General features: G+C 42.8%; 1 protein-coding gene across 1 annotated transcript in view; it reads right to left on the bottom strand.

Moving 5' to 3' along the window:
• Positions 1-502: 502 nt before the first annotated feature.
• zbtb41 (zinc finger and BTB domain containing 41) overlaps positions 503-22,587 on the bottom strand; it is a 50,506-nt gene continuing 28,421 nt past the window's right edge. The window contains exon 11 of the mRNA XM_061891166.1: positions 503-20,680. Coding sequence (XP_061747150.1) covers positions 20,082-20,680 — 599 coding nt within the window. The 3' untranslated portion in view covers positions 503-20,081. The remainder of the gene's footprint in view (positions 20,681-22,587) is intronic.

Genomic DNA, 22,587 nt, shown 5'->3' with positions numbered 1-22,587 from the left:
TTTGGGTCATGACCGAAAGGACAAGATCACGGGTACAAGCGGCCGAAATGAGTTTCCTCCGCCGGGTAGTGGGGCTCTCCCTTAGAGATAGGGTGAGAAGCTCTGTCATCCGGGAGGAACTCAAAGTAAAGCCACTGCTCCTCAACATCGAGAGGAGCCAGATGAGGTGGTTCAGGCATCTGGTCCCTAGGGAGGTGTTTAGGGCACGTCCAACCGGCAGGAGGCCACGGGGAAGACCCAGGACACGTTGGGAAGACTATGTCTGGCCTGGGAACGCCTCGGGATCCCCCGGGAAGAGCTGGACGAAGTGGCTGGGGAGAGGGAAGTCTGGGCTTCCTGGCTTAGGCTGCTGCCCCCACGACCAGACCTCGGATAAGCGGAGGAAGATGGATGGAATTACCAAAACATACACTGACCAAGAAGAAGCATCCCTGCAGAGGTTTTGTCATTTTAGCAGAAATCTATCATCAATAACATATGTCATGTAAGCGCCATATAAATGTCAGCTTTTATGTGTTTTTATTTATTCATAACACAGACAGCATTTTGAAGATAAACTCCTTCAATGTTCTCAAGAGTTGGTGGTTGCAGTAAGTGTCAACACCTGCAAAACATACATGCACTATGCAAAGTGGTGACTTTTGAGCCAAAATCCCTACAGTAAAATAGAAAAAAAGGACATTACTAACACATGCAAAATTACATCAGAATGAGAATAGAGCTTCAGTGACATTTTTTATAATAAATTCATTTACATGTTGAACGGCGTCTATAAAAAAAAAAGTATTCACCCACCCACATTTGTTTTCACATTTTGTTAAAGTAAAGCCATTTTCCAAAAGAAAGTTTTTCATTAAAATGCTACGCACAAAACTTTACAATAACACAATAAAACAATTCCTGAAAGTGTGTAGTTAATATAATTAAACTTCTCATAAGTTTAATTATGAGAAGTTCATAATCAGCAATACTTTTTTATCCAAGTTCCACCATAGTGACCAGCATTCAAATACAGTAGCCCAACAGGCCTAAGTATTCATCAAAAACAAGTCAGAGGTTTATTTAACAGGCATACTGAATATTTTTTGGCCTATAGTCTGAACATTGACAGGGTTTGAATATAGGAAAATAAAACACTGTACTTTAATCAGGTGATGCTTTGGCGTACCACTAGATGGAGGCCGCCTCGCACTAGTGGTACAGATACCAGTTTGACAATCACTGCCTTAAGCTGTCCTATACGATACGGATATTAGAGCCTTGATTATTGGGCGATGCCAATATTGATCCGATGTGAGCACGAATCATATATACTTGCATTGGTTTGGAGTGCGGAATGTAATAAAAGCCTTATCAAGTGAAATGACTCAAAAAGAGAACACTGAATGATAAAATTCTAACCGGTATCAGTAGGAGACCGGGCTTTCTGCTCCGCCGCTCCTAGTCTGTGAAACGCTCTCCCTGACCACCTGAGGGCACCAGAGGCTGTGAATGCTTTTAAAAAAAGGCTTAAAAACCCTTCTTTTTAAAAAAATAAATTTTTTTTTAGATAAATGGATACCAGTAATTATAATAAAAATAATAATAACAATAATGGATTGGATTTATCCACCGGAATGATAAAAATTTACCTATTTGAGGTGGCGACTTGTCCAGGGTGTACAATCCGCCTTCCGCCCGATTGTAGCTGAGATAGGCACCAGCGCCCCCCATGACCCCAAGAGGGAATAAGCGGTAGAAAATGGATGGATGGATCATTTAAAGTCCGGAAGCCATCAAATCAAGCTCACGGCGCGGGAAGTTGAATGATGCGGACACGTTTGTTACTGGATACTTTCTAATACATTTTTTTTTAACTTTTTTTCGACTCCTTTTATCGTATTGGTTTTGCACTATCTTGTTTAGCTCATTCATTGTTTATGTTCTTTGTTTTTGCTCTGATTAGGGGGTACTTGAATGAAAAAAATGTTCATAGGGGGTACATCACTGAAAAAAGGTTGAGAACCACTGCTATAGCAGGTTATAGTATTGGTTAACTAGTAAAAAAAAGTTAGCATACTGTGGAGAGGGGCGTGGCCTACACGTTTACTGCGGGCGGGGCGTATGCAGGGGCCGGCAACAGAAGGTGAAAAAAGCACTCTGTGAGGAGCCGGTGATGCACATGCCTAACTTTGAAATCCCTTTCTGTCTGCAGGCAGACGCGTCGAGTCGGGGACTGGGGGCGGTACTGTCCCAGCAGGTGGAGGGCATCGACCGCCCCGTATTGTACCTCAGCCGGAAGTTCTCGGACTGGGAGGCAAGGTACAGCACGGTGGAGAGAGAGTGCCTTGCCATCCGGTGGGTGGTCGGGGCCCTCCGCTACTACCTGTTGGAGCGCGCCTTCAGTCTCTACTCGGACCACAAACCGCCTCAGTGGCTCCACTGCATGAGGGACACCAACGCGAGGATCACCCGGTAGTACCTTGCACTGCAGCCTTACAACTTCAGGGTGGTCCGCAGGGCGGGGGCTCAGATGGCCGTGCCCGACTTTCTCTCTCAGCCCTCTACGGAGGGAGGGGGCGGGGGGAGGGAAGTTGGCGCGGCCGGCCTGAATCGGGCGGTGGAGGCATGTGGAGAGGGGCATGTCCTACGCGTTCCCTGCGGGCGGGGCGTGTGCAGGGGCCGGCCACGAAGCAGCAGACAGGTGAGCAGATACCTCAACTGGAACGAGTTATCTAATCACCTGTTCCCTTTATCAGCAGCGTTGGGGATCATGAGGGGGGAGAAATGAGAGTGACGGACAGACGGAGACACACTCGGAGAAAAACCTTTGACAAGCTGGAGAGAACTGGACTCATGTACTGCTAACATTAAAAGATTGTAAACCACTGCGACAGGGTGTGGTAATTCCAGCCAATCAACGGGGGATCTGGGACAGAGACCTTCCACACATACCTAATTCATATTGTACACAGAATTGTTGAAATTAGTCTACATTAATTTAAAATCACAAACTATTGTGCTTTTTGGTTTAGAACTCTAAACGTAAGAGGGACAAGAGTAAGGTAGGTGCTGTTGAAAGACTCATGATGCACTTCATACTCGCTTGCAAGATACCACAGAAGATAGACTGTCTTCGGTGTATCAATGCAGAGACCGCAACTGGACTGGTGTAAACAAAATTACGTCAGAAATCGAATCACTGCCTTGAAGAGAAAGGCTTGTGCTAAACAATAACAACATTTTTTGTAGCTTGTTACTGAACTAACAGACAAAATCTTGCACTCCTGTGTTGTTCTAGTGCAGCTTTGTAAATTATACTTGTTCGATGTATACTGTTAGTTAAAACATACTTGTTTTCTGAAACATATTAAAGAAAAGTAGCACCCTACCTGTTACTTTAATGGCCAATTTTAGAGCCAGTTGTATTTTTTTAATGGCAGTATGTTGTATGCTATTATAGTGCTATAATTGTTGCTCTGAGCTTTGTAGTCAACTATTGAAATGACTGTCTACTGGAGATGCGCTAGTCGGGCGGGTGACATGATGAATTCGGGCGGGTGGCGGTTGAACCAATTCGGAAATATATATACATAGTTAAATGTTGTTACCCACATACGAAAAAAAAGCAGCACTCTTTGAAACAGAGTGCACTGGCATTCCTCAACACTTGATCGATCATCAGGCACTGCAGCAGAACACAACACAACAGAAGAAGAAGAAAAAAAGAAAAAGATGGCAACGTCGGCAGCAAACGTGGTACGCGAAAAACTATAAAAGGGATTACTAAAGACCAGGGGAAGAAAAGACCAGAAAAGTTCAGCGCGGACTCGTTTTTAGGATGATAGCAATGCTGGCTACGTGATTTGCAAAAGCTGCGACCAGGGCATGAAATTGGCACCCGCCCCCACACCAAATGCGGGTAACTTTTGGGATTGGCGGATGAAACTGTCAATCTACCTGCCACATTGGCAGGTAGCCAATAAGACAACACAACACTGACCAATCAGGTAGCCTATGTGTGTTGTGTGTTCTAAGCAAGCCCCCGCACCATTTTCTTGGATTTTAAAACCAAAATGTGGCGGCATATCGCTGGCGTGAAGAGGCCAGCGCCGGCTTTAACAGGCCAACAAAAGGAGGACGATTTAAAAAGAAAATAAAAAAAGACGTTTTAATACCAAGTGGAAAGTAAGCAGGGATGGCAAGGTTCGGGACAACAGAAGAGATGTACTGTCAGGATTGCCGTATGTAAAGCGAAATCAAACCCATTTGTAATCGGGACAAAAAACTTAAAGTTAGAGGCAATTAAGGACCAAGAGTCCTCAAAAAGCCACTTGCAAACGATCAACTGCAAAGTGGGGAAGACGGCTCCCCCGGAGCTGACAGCTGTGGTCAAGGCACTGACCTCAATGAAAACAGCGCAGTTGGAGAGGATGAAGCTCCTGTTTCGGAACGTACACGCAATTGGAAAGAAGATGAGACCCTTCTCTGACTACGTGTGGATGTAAGTACCATTTAGGTCTAGTCATTAATGGTTAATAACCAGACAGCACTTTGATGTGTATTCTGTACAAGTTCAAGAACCATTCTTAAAGGGGAACATTATTACCAGACCTATGTAAGCGTCAATATATACCTTGATGTTGCAGAAAAAAGACCATTTATTTTTTTAACCGATTTCCGAACTACAAATGGGTGAATTTTGGCGAATTGAACGCCTTTCTGTTTATGGCTCTCAGAGCGATGACGTCAGTACGTGACGCTGCCTAGGTAAGAAAGGCGCCATTTTCATTTTTTCAAACATACAAACACCAGGTCTCAGCTGTTATTTTCCGTTTTTTCGACTATTTTCTGGAACCTTGGAGACATCATGCCTCGTCGGTGTGTTGTCGGAGGGTGTAACAACACTAACAGGGAGGGATTCAAGTTGCACCACTGGCCCGAAGATGCGAAAGTGTCTGCTGCCAGACCCCCATTGAATGTGCCCGAGTGTCTGCACATTTTACCGGCGATGACAGACATGGCACAGAGATGTATGGATAACCTGCAGATGCATTTGCAACGATAAAGTCAACGAAATCACAAAGGTGAGTTTTGTTGATGTTGACTTATGTGCTAATCAGACATATTTGGTCGCGGCGTGACTGCCAGCTAATCGATGCTAACATGCTATTTACGCTAGCTATATGTACATTTGAAACTATATTACGTTTCCTTCCACCCACATTTAATGCAAAAAAAACACCAATCGACGGATTTAAGTTGCTCCAGTGTCACAAGATGCGAAAGTCCTGATCGTTTGGTCCGCACATTTTACCGGCGCTGCTAACGCAGCTATTCGGCCATGCTATGGGCCACTTCATTAGGTACACCCATGCTATGGCCGAATAGCGTCAATAGCTTCAGTTTCTTCTTCAACTTCATTTTCGCCATCTGCCTCCATACTCCAACCATCCGTTTCAATACATGCGTAATCTGTTGAATCGCTTAAGCCGCTGAAATCCGAGTCTGAATCCGAGTTAATGTCGCTATATTTTGCTGTGCTATTCGCCATTGTTTGTTTACATTAGCAGCACTGTATGACGTCACACTAGGAAAATAGACAGTGGCTTCGAGAGAGCGAAAATCAAGCACTTTAAAGCTTTTTTTAAAGATATTCCGGGACGGGTAAAATTTTGAAAAAAACTTCAACAAATAAAATAAGCCACCGAGAACTGATTTTTTATTGGTTTTAACACTTTTGAAATTGTGATAATGTTCCCCTTTAAGCATTTTCTGAGTCGTTCACCTTTATTGTAGGCACAGAAAATTTGGGCTGGTAAAAAACCACTGTGGCAGGTGGATTTCAAAATCCACCTGCCACAGTGGCTGGTGGTCAAAAAAGTTAATTTCAGGCCCTGGCTGCAACGCTGTTTATGTCTACGACAGTCAGAAAACCGGGACATCTAACATGGTGCGTCACATTTGTGCAAAACCCCAAACTTCCACAAACACCCTGAGCATGAGCAGTTTTGTCCGTCGTGATCCCAGAAGAGTGCCACAGGATGTTAAAACAAAGCTTACAGATGCATGTGTGGACCTGTGCACTAATGATACGCGCCCGTTTGATATAGTCTCGGGTAAAGGGTTTCAACAAGTGGCCCAGGTGCTGATTGACATAGGCGCTAAGTGCCGTGCCGTGGATGCTGGTGCCATCCTACTCCATCGGCAAACTGTATGATCGGGCAAAGCTGCAGACACTTTCGGAGGACATCCAAAAAGCCATCAGCAACAACGGAGGTATTTCTGTAACCACAGATATGTGGACAGATGAATTTAAAAAGAGAGCATACACAGTCCTTACGTGTCACTACATCAGGGAGTGGAAGCTGGAAAATCGCATTTTGGCAACAGTGGAGTTTGACCAAACACTGAAAAAAACCATCAAAAACCTTCAAGAGCAGATAACCAGTGTACTGAGGTCCTACGGAATACAGCCATCTAAGGTAGTTTTTGTCAGTGACCAGGGCCCTAACATAAAAGCCGCACTCCGCTCTTACCACTGGATTCCGTGCTCCGCACACATCTTGAACACGGTGCTGAGACACACCTTCAGTAGAAAGGTTGACTATGAGGGCATTGAAGATGTCCTGGACATGATCGATTACTTCAAAGAGCTTGTTGCATTTCTGAAAAGAACCGGTGCCGTCGCCGGCCTAAAGCATACCGTGAATCAAGAATGTGATGTGCGATGGAACGGTAAAGTCACGATGTTGGAATCAATCCAGGAAACAATACCAAGACATCAGAGAGCTGCTACGGAGCAAAGACCAAGAACATCGCCTCGATGGCATTCACCAGGATCAACTCGCACACTTGATCGAGTTTCTCACCCTTTTCAAGTCAGCAATCAGCGAGCTTGAAGGAGAACATCACCCAACCGTTCAGATGGTTCTGCTCTGGTTTTTCAAGCTGAAAAAACACTGGAGACCCACCTTAAATGAAAACACTCCGCTCTGCTTGATGAGAAGATGCATCCAACTGCTACTCACAAAATCGCCACTTTTCTCCACCCGGAATTTAAGTAGCTGAAAATGCTGGCAGAAGAGGACAGACGAGAGGTGATTATGCAAGTTCGGGAACTTCTTCCAGAGGAAAGCGTCTGGGTCAGTCGTGTTGGAGAAGAAAACCCTGTCACCGAGCCCCAATCAGCAACAGAGCAAGGTCAGTTGATACATTGCCTGCCTGCCTGGGCTATTAAGTTTATGTTATGTTGACTGACTGTTTTATAGGTGTAACATATTAGGCTTTAATAGATTTTATCGGTCCTTTAAGTGGAGCTGATAGCGCATCACCGAAAAAGAAAAGGATTGACTTCACAGAATGGGAGGAGGATACACCGGTGATTGTTGATGAAGTAGAGGATTATTCCTCTACAAACTTCCATCTCGACGGATCAGCAGAGGAAAATCTACTTTCCTTTTGGGGGAAACAAGGACAATCATTCCCACGACTACAACACCTTGCCAAGAGAATCCTATGAGTCCCACCAACAAGTGCCGCAAATGAATGCTCCTTCAGCCCAGCAGGGCGCATTTTAGAGGCCAGGCACTCTCGCCTGAATCCTGGCACTGTAGATGCCATTTTAGTCCTGCATAGTGTTAACAAAAAAAAAGTACAGTGGGGCAAAAAAGTATTTAGTCAGCCACCGATTGTGCAAGTTCTCCCACTTAAAATGATGACAGAGGTCTGTAGTTTTCATCATAGGTACATTTCAGCTGTGAGAGACAGAATGTGAAAAAAAAAAATCCAGGAATTCACATTGTAGGAATTTTAAAGAATTTATTTGTAAAATTATGGTGGAAAACAAGTATTTGGTCACTTCAAACAAGGAAGATCTCTGGCTCTCACAGACCTGTAACTTCTTCTTTAAGAAGCTCTTCTGTCCTCCACTTGTTACCTGTATTAATGGCACCTGTTTGAACTCGTTATCTGTATAAAAGAAAACCTGTCCAGAGCCTCAAACAGTCAGACTCCAAACTCCACTATGGCCAAGACCAAAGAGCTGTCGAAGGACACCAGGAAAATAATTTGTAGACCAGCACCAGACTGGGAAGAGTGAATCTACAATAGGCAAGCAGCTTGGTGTGAAAAAACCAACTGTGGGAGCAATTATCAGAAAGTGGAAGACATACAAGACCACTGATAATCTCCCTTGATCTCGGGCTCCACGCAAGTTCTCATCCCGTAGGGTCAAAATGATCGTGAGAACGGTGAGCAAAAATCCCAGAACCACACGGGGGGACCTGGTGAATGAACGGCAGAGAGCTGGGACCAAAGTAACAAAGGTTACCATCAGTAACACATACGCCGACAGGGAATCAAATCCTGCAGTGGCAGACGTGTCCCCCTGCTTAAGCCAGCGCATGTCCAGGCCCGTCTGAAGTTTGCCAGAGAGCACATGGGAGAATGTCATGTGGTCAGATGAAACCAAAATAGAACTTTTTGGTATAAACTCAACTCGTCGTGTTTGGAGGAAGAAGAATACTGAGTTGCATCCCAAGAACACCATACCTACTGTGAAGCCTGGGGGTGGAATCATCATGCTTTGGGGCTGTTTTTCTGCTAAGGGGACAGGACGACTGATCCGTGCTAAGGAAAGAATGAACGGGGCCATGTATCGTGAGATTTTGAGCCAAAACCTCCTTCCATCAGTGAGAGCTTTGAAGATGAAACGTGGCTGGGTCTTCCAGCATGACAATGATCCCAAACACACCGCCCGGGCAACGAAGGAGTGGCTCCGTAAGAAGCATTTGAAAGTCCTAGAGTGGCCTAGCCAGTCTCCAGACCTCAACCCCATAGAAAATCTGTGGAGGGAGTTGAAACTCTGTGTTGCTCGGCGACAGCCCCAAAACATCACAGGAATGGGCCAAAATACCAGCTACTGTGTATGCAAACCTGGTAAAGACCTATAGTAATTGTTTGACCTCTGTTATTGCCAACAAAGGTTATATTACAAAATGTTGAGTTGAATTTTTGTTATTGACCAAATACTTATTTTCCACCATAATTTACAAATAAATTCTTTAAAATTCCTACAATGTGAATTCCTGGATTTTTTTTCCACAATCCGTCTCTCACAGTTGAAGTGTACCTATGATGAAAATGACAGACCTCTGTCATCATTTTAAGTGGGAGAACTTGCACAATCGCTGGCTGACTAAATACTTTTTTGCCCCACTGTAAGTAGACATACGGTTGGATATGTTAAACGAATTAGTCTACGTTACCTAGGCTATACCAAATAAGCCCATGTCTAACCTATATTGAGTTCGGTCAGCTGAATAGTTTTTAATGGTTACGTGTTGTTTGGGCGCACTACAATGCAAATTAAAGGCCTACTGAAACCCACTATTAGTTTATATCAATGATGAAATATTAACATTGCAACACATGCCAATACCGCTTTTTTAGTTTACTAAATTACAATTTTAAATTTCCCGGGAGTTTCGTCTTGAAAACGTCGTGTAATGATGACGTGTACGCAGGACGTCACGCATTTTTAGGAAGTATGAGTGCTACGCACACACACAGCTAAAAGTCGTCTGCTTTAACGGCATAATTACACGGTATTTTGGACATCTGTGTTACTGAATCTTTTGCAATTTGTTCAATTAATAATGGAGAAGTCACAGTAGAAAAAAGGAGTTGGGACGCTTTAGCCTTTAGTAGCCACACAAACACACGGTGATTCCTCGTTTAAAATTCCCGGAGCTGAAACTTTCCTATGGATCCCAAGAGAACATGGATCCCAACCGAATTTCAACCAGCAGGTTTCGGTGAGAAAATTGTGGTTAAAAAGTCGCCACTTACCGGATATCGGCTGAGCTTGTGTCGTCCGTACAGCTGCCGTCGACTCCCGTGAGACATGGCATCAAGACACCCGTGGAGACACCCTTCCGACTATCAGGTACTATTAAACTCACTAAAACACTAGCAACACAATAGAAAGATAAGGGATTTCCCAGAATTATCCTAGTAAATGTGTCTAAAAACATCGGAATACGTCCCAATGCTATCGCGTTTTTTTTTCTTCTGGTCCGTCGGTATCAATATCCTCAAACACAAATCTTTCATCCTCGCTCAAAAATAATGGGGAAATTGTCGTTTTCTCGGTCCGAATCACTGTTTTTGTTGGAGGCTCCCATTAAAATCAATGTGAGGATGTGAGGAGCCCCCACACTTGCGACGTCATCGTCTGCGACTTCCGGTAAAGGTACCAAAAGTGCCGAACTTTATCGTCGATTTTCTCTCCTAAATCCTTTCAGCAAAAATATGGCAATATCGCGAAATGATCAAGTATGACACATAGAATGGACCTGCTATCCCCGTTTAAATAAGGAAATCTCATTTCAGTAGGCCTTTAAGGCAGTTGCGTTGTTTATTGTGTTTTTTTTCTATTGGAGATATACAACTGTGTGTTAATTATTAGGCCTCGCTTTCAAGTGAAGCGCATCTCCGATTGGTTACAATGTAAGGCTATTTAGCCTTTTTGGTTTGTTGCGATCGTCTATTTTCATTAGAATTTAAGTTTGATGATAAAGAGCAGTCTGATGGGTTTGATTTCCCCCCTTCAGCTATTTGCCTTCGCCAATAATCCATCCATCCATTTTCTACCGCTCATTCCCATTCGGGGTCGCGGGGGGCGCTGGCGCCTATCTCAGCTACAATCGGGCGGAAGGCGGGGTACACCCTGGACAAGTCGCCACCTCATCGCAGGGCCAACACAGATAGACAGACCACATTGACACTCACATTCACACACTAGGGACCATTTAGTGTTGCCAATCAACCTATCCCCAGGTGCATGTCTTTGGAAGTGGGAGGAAGCCGGAGTCCCCGAAGGGAACCCACGCATTCACGGGGAGAACATGCAAACTCCACACAGAAAGATCCCTAGCCTGGATTTGAACCCAGGACTGCAGGACCTTCGTATTGTGAGGCAGACGCACTAACCCCTCTGCCACCGTGAAGCCCTGCCTTGGCCAATAAGTTGCAGGTAATTTATTATTATTATTTATTTAACCTATTTTTGTTTAAATAGGGATGACATACATATGTTATTGAATAATTTAGGTTTGTGCGCGTGATTGACAGCCCAAGGCTGAGAGAGCCAAAAAGCCAAATATTTTAAAATGTATTTCCGGAAGAGCCATATAATATTTTTTTTAACGCTGAACACAACTAAAAGTAAGTAAGACCAACATTTCTAGAGTATAATAGGTCTCTTATTCTTTGTAATAACATTGTTATTTTGAAGATAACTGTGGAAGGGGGCGTGGCCCCCTGCAGCAAACTGGGGTGTGCCATGATCGGCCTCGAAATCAGCGACAGGTAAGTAGAAGGCCCACCTGGGCCTTGTTATCTAATCACCTGTCGCTCTGTTATTAGCAGCAGCCAGGAGGAGAGACGGGGTTGGGGCTGGAGCCAGAGCGCGAGCGAGAACGAAAAAAGAAAAATACCATTTCTGTAAAGCAACTGAGAGACTTTTTGAAAAATAAAACAATATTGTAACCCTGAAACAGGCTCTCATGTCGGTGCTTGGTGGTCTGAAGAACCCCCAGGAGGGCAAGCCCCACACTAACCAATTATAAATAAATAACTTCTTACCATTAACGCAACTTCTTGAACAGGTGCGGTAGGAAACGGATGGATGGATTAAAAATGCATGAGAATGTTTTATATTTTGAACATTATTTTTAACACTGTAATGACAAGTAGAATTATTAATTACTTATCGTGTTAAGCAATGTCAGCTCAGATTCATCCGAGAGCCAGAAGCAGTCATCAAAAGAGCCACATCTGGTTCGCGAGCTATAGGTACCCTACCCCTGTCCTAAGGCTTATGAGGCCCATTTTTTTATTTTATTTCTTTATTTCAACTTAAAAACTTATGAGCCTATGCCTACAACATAGGCTATGTGTTTGTCTTTATTTTCCTGCCTGTCGTTGACAATGGAGATTGTCTGATATTTTGTCATGGCTGCAGATCCATCAATAAATGTTCATCTTTGTCGCGAAATTGTTCAGTTTCACTGTGCACGCCGCCCTCGTCCCTATTTGAGCATTATAATGTTAACAAGTTAAAGTCCTACTAAAAACCCACTACTACCGACCACGCAGTCTGATAGTTTATATATCAATGATGAAATATTAACATTGCAACACATGCCAATACGGCCTTTTTAGTTTACTAAATTGCAATTTTTAATTTCCTGCGAGTTTCTTGTTGAAAACGTCGCGGAATGATGACGCGTACACGTGACGTCACGGACTCTCAGGAAATATTAGCTCAGCACCACTTACGGCTAAAAGTCGTCTGCTTTGACCGCATAATTACACAGTATTTTGGACATCTGTGTTGCTGAATCTTTTGCAATTAGTTCTTTTAATAATGGAGACTATAAAAAACAATGCTGTTGGTGGAAAGCGGTGGATTGCAGCTGTCTTTAGCACCGAGACATTCAATGTTTCTTTGTTTGTTGTGAAGCGGAGCAGTCAACCAGCATGTTTTTGGATGGGGAAATTGTGATATATATCTTACCGGAGAAATCATTGGATTATTCGTCGTCCTGCAGCAGCGGCAGCTGTGAGCTTGGCTCCTCAGCTTCTCTCTGAGACACTGCCTGTTCACCGCAGCCATCCGACCTCGACGTATGTCTTTACAATCTATAAAATTTCACTTAAACACTATTAAAACAATAAGCAAATAAGGGATCTTCCAGAATTATCCTAGTAAATGTGTCTAATTACATCTGAAACGCTCACTTTTCCGCCGATTTTTTTTTCTTCTATTCCTTCACTATCAATATCGTAATTAACAAATCTTTCATCCTCACTCAAATTAATGGGGAATTTGTCGCTTTCTCGGTCCGAATCGCTCTTACTGCTGGTGGCTCCCATTATAAACAATGTGAATATGTGTGGAGCCCTGCAACTGGTGACGTCACGCGCACATACTTCCGGTAAAGGCAGGGCTTTTCTATTAGCGACCAAAAGTTGCGAACTTTATCGTGGATGTTCTCTACTAAATCATTTCAGCAAAAACATGGCAATATCGCGAAATGATCAAGTATGACACATAGAATGGACCTGCTATCCCCGTTTAAATAAGACAATCGCATTTCAGTAGGCCTTTAATATTCATTGAAATAAATTCAGAACATGTATTTTTACCTAACGAAAATATAGGCCAAGTCATTCTAAAACATTTTTTTTAACTTCTTAAAAGCATCGTGTGAGGAACGCACTCCTGATCTGAGGGCATTGGCAACAATAGTCAATACTTTCTTAATGGAAATGACCATCATATTATGATAATGATAAATAATATTATCACTCATTGAATGTCTCTGCTGCATTTGATCAGCCTCCTTTCTTTAACAGGCAAAAGAGTTCTAACCTCACTAATGCCTTGCATCGTCCTTATTAGATATAAAACAGGCGGGCGGCGGGCGGGTGTGGTTTTGATAAAATGTTGGTTCGGATGGATGACAACTTTTGTGATGCGGTTGCGGATGAAATAATTGTCTATATGCTAGAGATGCGCGGTTTGTGGTATCATCCGTGGATAAACAGCGGGTCGGGCGGGTGACGTGACGAAAAAATAGATTTTAAATATATTCGGGCGGGTGGCGGTTGAACCATTCGGAAATATTTAATATACATAGTTCAGGGATCGGCAACCTTTACCACTCAAAGAGCCATTTTGACCTGTGTCACAAAGTAAAGAAGACAATAGGAGCCGCGTACATTCTCGCAAATATCTGCTGGCGGTCACCCAGATAACAAGAATAAGGGCGTGCTACGAAGCCAGTGCCTTTGACGCCTTCTACAACATGTACAAACTGCTTGTCAGTCCAGCAACAAGTTTGTATGTAGCTTCCGCAGACACACGCACACAACTGCAAGGCATCCTGGGTGACACAGAGTACACTGATGGTTGTGATATAAACAACTTTGACACTGTTAGTAATATGCGCCACGCTGTGAAGCCACACCTAACAAGAACGACAAACACATTTTGGGAGAACATCCTCACAGTAACACAACATAAACGCAACACAACAAATACACAGAATTATTTGCATCCATGACTCGTCCTGACTATACTATCATCACCGCTAGCACCAAACACCGCCCCCCCCCCGTGCCTCGGTAAGGTGGGCGGGGTTGGGGGCGCGGGGGTGTAACATATAGTCAGGAAGCGTCATGGATGCATGGAGTCATGGATACCTCCCTGCTTGGCACTCAGCATCAAGGGTTGGAATTGGGGGTTAAATCACCAAAAATGATTCTTGAGCGCGGACACCACTGCTGCTCACTGCTCCCCTCACCTCCTAATTGAGTGGAACACAAGGATGGGTCAAATGCAGAGAGTAATTTCACCAAACCTGGAGGGATACTTTAACTTTTAAAAGTGCTCCCCTTCTGGTCAACATATGAAATAACAAGTGTGTGTAAGGAATTGAAATGCGCCCCCTGTAGGAGCCTAAATGCTGTTTTAGTTCATTTACATTTTATGGAGGGTACTTTATGTTTATTCAGCCAAAAGGGGACTATTTACATTATTTGTATGATACGAAAATGTATATATGACATGCTTAGAATAATTATAAGGTACACTTTATTTGTAATTATTATATTTGTCTGAATAATTTGATGATGTACTATTTTATACTGCTTTCATACAGTGAAGATTACGTAACTGTTTAATTGCATATATGGCGGAAGAATCTGTTTGGTAATATGGTTTTGACCTTACTTTTTTTCTAACTCTTTCTTACTGTAACAAACTCGCTTTATTTTTCCATTCATTTGTTCCCACATTGTTATTGTTTTACGTTTGTGAAATGATTACGTTCACAAGCAAACGGTACAAAACGAAGAGGAGCGTCTGGAGTTTTGTTTGTCGTTGCCGCAGCAAGCGGGAGCAGGAGAAAGTAGAGGAGCGTCAAGCTAATGCTTCACTAGGAATCTACACCCCCTTTGGCCAAAATTAATAATGAAAAAAAAAACCCAATATGTATACAGAGACATACTGTCATACCTTGAAGTAAATAATGAAGATTAAAAAACAATCGAGCCGGGAAGAGCTGGACGAAGTGGCTGGGGAGAGGAAAGTCTGGGCTTCCCTGCTTAGGCTGCTGCCCCCGTGACCCGACCTCAGATAAGCGGAAGAAGATGGATGGATGGATAAAAACAATAAAATAAAATAAAATAAAATAAATAATGAGCTAAAAAGCTTACCTTGTTTATATTTACATAGTATGTATACATTATTAATGTTGTAAATGCAAATCTTTATATATCTATATATTTTTCGGAGGTCACAAGAAGGTAACAAACACAAGGAAGTGTGTGTATGTATTAAGTTAAAAGTACCAATGATTGACACACACATGCTAGGTGTGGCGAAATTATTCTCAGCATTTGACCCATCGCCCTTGATCACCCCCTGGGAGGTGAGGGGAGCAGTGGGCAGCAGCGCTGGCAGCGCCCAGGAAACATTTTTGGTGATTTAACCCCCAATTCCAACCCTTGATGCTGAGTGCCAAGCAGGGAGGTAATGGCTCCCATTTTCACAGTAATTGGTATGACTCGGCCGGGGTTTGAACTCATGTATGTTACTTATATATCAGAAATAAACAGCTAAAATGCACCAATCATAGATAAGTGTGGAGAGAGTGTTTTGGATTTAAATGTGTGTAGTTTTGCATTATAAATGGTGCTTGAATGTTTAGTTTTTTTTAAATAAAATCCACAAAGTTCAGTGAGCAGGTTGTGTAATCTGCGACCATGTGTGTGTGTCATTGGCGGGAAAGGTTGTTTGGACAGGGTCGGATGAAGTCCACTCTGTGCACGCTTCAAAGTACAATTCCCGGTTATTGACCTGATGTACTTATGTTATCCACAAATGGCGACTGTTAGACTGTCACATCTTTAAAATGAAACTAGAGGCACCACCAGGCCGGATTCCTTATAAAACTCTAACTTCGTTTTCACGAATATACAGAATATACACAAGCCCACAATACTGGGAGGAGATAATGCAAAATCACTCTAAATCAGTGTTTTTCAACCACTGTGCCGCGGCACACTAGTGTTCCGTGAGGTATAGTCTAATTTCACCTATTTGGGTTAAAAATATTTTTTGCAAACCAGTAATAACATGGTCACTACTGCCTACTTTGTCTTGTTATATTCTTATTTTACTGTTATATTGTTATTCCCATTGTTTTTATTCTTTTTGTAATATTTCTCTATTTTGTTTCCTTTTAAACCCCCATTATTTACTTTTTACTTTTTTTTTTAAAATTGATCTCAACTCTGTACACTGCTGCTGGAATTTTAATTTTCCTGAAGGAACTCTCCTGAAGGAATCAATAAAGTACTATCTATCTATCTAATTATAGTGTTGGCCCTGCGATGAGGTGGCAACTTGTCCAGGGTGTAACCCGCCTTCCTTCCGATTGTAGCTGAGATAGGCGCGACCCGGAAAGGGAATAAGCGGTAGAAAATGGATGGATGGATGGATGGATGGGTAATTATAGTCTGCAAATTAAGTCGGTGCTGTTTATAGCTCGGCAGAGTAACCGTGTAATACTTTTCCACATCAGTAGGTGGCAGCCGGTAGCTAATTGCTTTGTAGATGTCAAAAACAGTGGGAGGCAACGTGAAGGTAAAAAGGTATCTAATGCTTAAACCAAAAATAAACAAAAGGTAAGTGCCCCTAAGAAAAGGCATTGAAGCTTAGGGAAGGCTACGCAGAATGAAACTAAAACTGAGCTGGCTGCAAAGTAAACACAAACAGAATGCTGGACGACAGCAAAGACTTACTGTGGAGCAAAGACGGCGTCCACAATGACATGGCAATCAACAATGGCCCCACAAAGAAGGATAAAAACAACTAAAATCTTCTTAATTGCTAAAACAAAGTAGATGCGGGAAAGATGGCTCAAAGGAAAACATGAAACTGCTACAGGAAAATACCAAAAAAGGAGAAAAATGTTGTGTTTTAGTTTTATCCTGCCTTCTTCTTTTCTGCACCTGTGTTATCAGTGTTTCATCCTCGGCAAGGGGCGGGCCTCGTGGCACACCTGCTCTCAATTAACCTGGCAGTATTTAGGCTCGCCACTGACAGCTTGGTTGGCCTCGCCGGTTATTGAATCCCGAACTCATCATCTCGTGCATGAACCTGCTTCAGCAGTCCCGGTACGTTTTCGCTTCTTTGTCCTGAATCCCCTAACCTCTTGTGTGTTTATTTCCTAGTCCCCCTGGGGTAAAAGGATTTCTTGGGTTGGACTCTTGCCATACTCAGTTTGCCCTGGCCCTTTCACCTGCCGACCTCTGAGGAACCTATTTTATCCTGATTACATGGTGTGCTTTTCTGCCCCATCGCCCTTAGTTATCCCTTTTTGTCTAATCAAATGTTTTAATATTTTGTAATCCCACCTTGTCTCCCATCTCTGCATCCTGGGGTCACACCCACTTGACCAAGACCTTAACAAAAAAAAACATTAAAATAAGAGCGCAATACAAGAACTAAAACACTACACACAGGAAAACAGCAAACAACTCCAATTAAGTCAGGTGGTGACAGTACACATACTTTGAGAGAATCTATGTTGGGTTATGGTTTAAAGTCATATCCAACAATTGCGACAACGACTTTTTACTCTCAACTGAGTTTCGTTTTTTAATGATGTCTGCTGGTGGTGTACCTCCGGGTTTTTTCAACGCAAAAAATGTACCTTTGCTAAAAAAACGGTTGAAAAACACTGCTCTAAATGACATTTATCAAGGATAAAACTTTTCTGCGGCTACGGTTTTGCCTCTATAGTTAGAACTTATGAACGTACATGCTACCTGGTAAGTTAAATAGCTTCTGTTGTCTTAATCACGCTCCTATAAAGCCAAGAAAATATGGCACAAATTATATTTGTGCACTTTCCATAACATCTCAAAACATTACAGGTTGGAGCATATGAAGCGATGGAAGTGCAGTAAATGAGTGTCTCCATAGTGACAGTCAGAATAATTGCATCAAAGTTATCGCAAAACTTTTGAGTTCCCGGCGAGAACACAAAAGCTGTCTCTGATCCTACCAAGAAGAAGGCTTGTAAAACTCCACTGTGTAGGATGGGAAGCAACATGAAGGTGTTCGGTTTCTTTGATGTATTGTAATCCACAGAAAGATTTTGTCTTGACCTGAGAACTACAAAGCGGAAAGGAAGTAGGCGACCTCTTCTTTGAACTGTTTTGTAACCAAAGGCAGTGGTTGTTTACGACTCCCTCCCTTAGAAACAGCTGTTGCCAAGTAATCAGGGAAAGTCCAAATAAAAACAATCTTTCTTCAGAGCGTGGAACACTGTACGATGAAGGGTACAAGTGTACGCGTTTCTCCTCATTGAGCCAAATGTAATTCTGTCTCTGTTTAATTCCTTGCTTTCTGTCTTGTTTAATAGATGTCATCAGTGTTTAAACCTGACATTATACACACAAAAACTTAATCTGCAAAAGTGGCAGCACTACTTTTGCACTTGTAATCTATTGTACACACAGTCTTAGGAGATCACCCACAACACGCCTACTAATAGTACGCGCAATTTTATAGTTTTCACACGTTACTTTGCACGTGTAATTTTTAATCTTATTAGATGAGGCCCACGGAGTTTAATTTTGCAAATAGCTGTCCATAGGTTATTGACACTTTTTCTAATAGGGTAAGTGTTGGTGTCCTAACTTTGATCAATAACAACTGATTTAAGGCTGCGGCTTTCGATCATTTTGGTAATCAAGTAATCGATTAGTTTGTTGGATTAATCGGATAAAACACACTTACAGCTTCAATGTCAATTTTAGGTCAAATTGTTGAAATAAACAATGATTTTCTGCTTAAACTTTCATTCTTTTTTGTCGAATAAATCCACATGATCAAGATTAAAATTGCACTTTTAACACGTATGCTTTAATAAAAGAAGCTCAAATCTCTGTTGTTCGCCGCCCCACTGTCGCTCTTGTGTGCGCCCGATTGCAGCGGCCGTGTGGGAACTAGGTCCGCGTATTTAAAGTTCCGGGCATTCCTAGCAAACCAGATTTGATCTTTTTTAGTTACACTCAAACTGTTAATAATACTTTAATTGATTAATCGTTGCAGCCTTATACTGATTGAACTGTCAAGTGTTGCGTTCAGGGTCAGGGCACAGAAACAATAGTAGAGTGCGTTTGGCAAAGGTAGCATTTCCTGAACAAGCTGCGCTTTTGAAAATTATTGTTGTCCCTTCTTGCAAGAATACTAAAGCATCTTAAAAGTCATTTAGATAACCTATATCGTAAAAAGTCGCTACTTTTTTCCCTACACTTTGAACCCCGTGTTGCAAATTTTTGGATTTTTCTTTGCTAAAGCAAATAAAACATGCATGTGTTATTGTTTGTGCTATGGTGCCATTTTTTGGAAGAGTTCGCTCATTGCAGGAGCTGATAAGTGTTTTCTTCTGTTTAAAGCTATGAACCAGAAGTAGAAGTGTTGTTCCGTCTTCTCATCGTCCATAGCGTTTTTACTCGCATGGATTCTTCATCCATCAACGTTTGTAAGTTTTACAATGCAACTAAAACAATTCATACTCACTAAATCGTCCAATGTGTGATGTCTGTAAGAGAACTTTCATGCATATTTGTCCGTGCTATCGCAGTGTAATCAAGCTGGCGTCATTAACATTAGCTATTATTACAACGGCATTCTTTTTGTATTGTTTCAGTTCCAGAAATTTTTCAGTAAATTTACCAAAACGTCACCGTGGAGTTATTGAGTCTGTTTAGCTGATTGGAGAGCGAGCTTCCGCAGCTAGTGGGTCCGGGATGATGACTTCTGTTTTGTTTGATCAGCCGTTTTACTGCCGCGTCACAGACATTGTTTGGAAACAATAAAGGTATGTAAAAAAACTTAAAAAATATTCTGTGTAAATGACTAATTTTACAATGTATAAAACTGCGACTTATATTGGAAAAAAATAGCATATGGCAAAATGGTCTTTTTTTTCTGGAAAATACGGTAATATTGTTTAGGTAATTGTAACTCTAACAACGTCCTCCATGGAGGAAGTAGACTCCAAACCAAGCAGCGTTCCTAAGTATGACTGCTCTCGGGCATCTAGAATCTGATCGGGCCTCATGGGGTGAACAATGTTGGCGGACTGTGGTGCGATGGTGTACTTCTCTAAAAAGGCCAGCTCTGTGGCGGACTGGTAGCCAGGGTTCTGCTGCTGCTGCTGCGCTTCAGGCTGCATGCTGTCAATGCCGTGCGTCTGAGTGTCGGCCCTGTGAGCGTCCAGTTCGCCACCTGCCATCTGGACGGGGACTAAGGTGACAGGAACGCACACGTTAGTAGGCGCGTCGCCGGATTGCACCGCTGACTTCGGCGCTGCAATAAAAGGATCCGGGCCCAATTTGTCCTGGCCGGGCGTTCCGAGGGGCTGCTCGGGCGAGCGGTTACAGTGCACGTGGTCCACGTGATACTTGAGCTTGTCTTTCCTTTTAAAGGTGGCGTTGCAGTGTTGGCAGTTGAAAGGACGGTCGTCAGAATGGATAACCATGTGCTTCGTCAAGGTCTTCTTGATCCGAAAGGTCTGGGGGCACTCTGGACATCTGAAGGGTTTCTCACCTGTCACAGAAGCATGAGATACAATTGACATCAAATATGGCTGATACAGCATGGTGAAAGATGGAGAATACCGGTAGATGCCAATAACTGGGGGAGGGGGAGAGAGAGAGAAAGAGAGAGAGAGAGATAGCGCGAGAAAGAGAAAAAGAGAGAAAGAAATAGATAGAGGGTGAGCAAGACAAAGAGAGAAAAAGAAAGGGATAGAGAGGGACAAAGAGATAGAGACAGAAGAGAGAGAAAGAGAAAACTAAAGAGATAGATACAGAGAGGGAGAAAGAGAGGAGCATGGTTAAAGATGGAGAATACGGGCAGATGCCCATAACTGGGGGAGGGGGAGAGGGAGAGTGAGAGAGATACCTAAGAGATAGAGATAAAGAGTGAGTGTGAGAGAAAAAGAAAGAGAGATAGCGAGAGAGAGAAACAGCTAGAGGGAGAGAGCGAGAAAGAGAAAGAAAGAGATGGATAGAGCGAGATAGAGAAAAGAGAGAAAGAGATCGATAGAGGGTGAGAAAGAGAGGGGGGAAGAGAGAGAGACAGAAGAGAGAGAAAGAGAGGAGCATGGTTAAAGATGGAGAATACGGGTAGATGCCCATAACTGGGGGAGGGAGAGAGAGAGAGAGCAAGAAAAAATTAAGAAATACAGATAGAGAGAGCAAGAGTGAGTGTGAGAAAGAGAAAGAAAGAGAGATAGCGAGAGAGAGAAATGAAAGAGAGGAAGAGTAAGAGGGAGAGAGCGAGAAAGAAAGAGATAGATAGAGCGAAACAGAGGAAAAGAAATAGATAGAGGGTGAGCAAGACAAAAAGAGAGAAAGAAAGAGATAGAGAGGGAGGAAGAGAGAGAAAGAAGAGAGAGAAGGAGAGAGCTAAAGAGAGGGAGAAATAGAGGAGCGTGATTAAAGATGAAGAATACGGGTAGATGCCCATAACTGGGGGAGGGGGGGAGGGAGAGAGAGAGAGAAAGCAAGACAGATACCTAAGAGATAGAGATAGAGAAAGAGAGTGAGTGTGACAGAAAAAGAAAGAGAGACAACGAGAGAGAGGAATGAGAGAGAGGAAGAGCTAGAGGGAGAGAGCGAGAAAGAGAAAGAAAGAGATAGATAGAGCGAGATAGAGAAAAGAGAGAAAGAGATAGAGGGTGAGAAAGAGAGGGGGGAAGAGAGAGAGACAGAAGAGAGAGAAAGAGAGGAGCATGGTTAAAGATGGAGAATACGGGTAGATGCCCATAACTGGGGGAGGGAGAGAGAGAGAACAAGAAAAAATTAAGAAATACAGATAGATAGAGAGAGCAAGAGTGAGTGTGAGAAAGAGAAAGAAAGAGAGATAGCGAGAGAGAGAAATGAAAGAGAGGAAGAGTTAGAGGGAGAGAGCGAGAAAGAAAGAGATAGATAGAGCGAAACAGAGGAAAAGAAATAGATAGAGGGTGAGCAAGACAAAAAGAGAGAAAGAAAGAGATAGAGAGGGAGGAAGAGAGAGAAAGAAGAGAGAGAAGGAGAGAGCTAAAGAGATAGAGAGAGGGAGAAATAGAGGAGCGTGATTAAAGATGGAGAATACGGGTAGATGCCCATAACTGGGGGAGGGGGAGAGGGACAGAGAGAGAGAAAGAAGAGACAGATACCTAAGAGATAGAGAAAGAGAGTGAGTGTGACGGAAAAAGAAAGAGAGACAGCGAGAGAGAGGAATGAGAGAGAGGAAGAGCTAGAGGGAGAGAGCGAGAAAGAGAAAAAAAGAGATAGAGCGAGAAAGAGAAAAAGAGAGCAAGAGATAGAGGGTGAGAAAGATAGGGAAAGAAAGAGATAGAGACTGAAGAAGAGAGAGAGAGAGAAAGAGAAAAGCATGGTTAAAGATGGAGAATACGGGGGAGGGAGAGAGAGAGAGAGCAAGAGCAACTTAAGAAATACAGATAGATA

The sequence above is a fragment of the Nerophis ophidion genome, linkage group LG28 (assembly GCF_033978795.1).
Source record: "Nerophis ophidion isolate RoL-2023_Sa linkage group LG28, RoL_Noph_v1.0, whole genome shotgun sequence".
Taxonomy (NCBI): domain Eukaryota; kingdom Metazoa; phylum Chordata; class Actinopteri; order Syngnathiformes; family Syngnathidae; genus Nerophis; species Nerophis ophidion.
The sequence above is the reverse complement of the archived record's forward strand: the minus strand, read 5'-3'. Positions and strand labels throughout refer to the sequence as shown.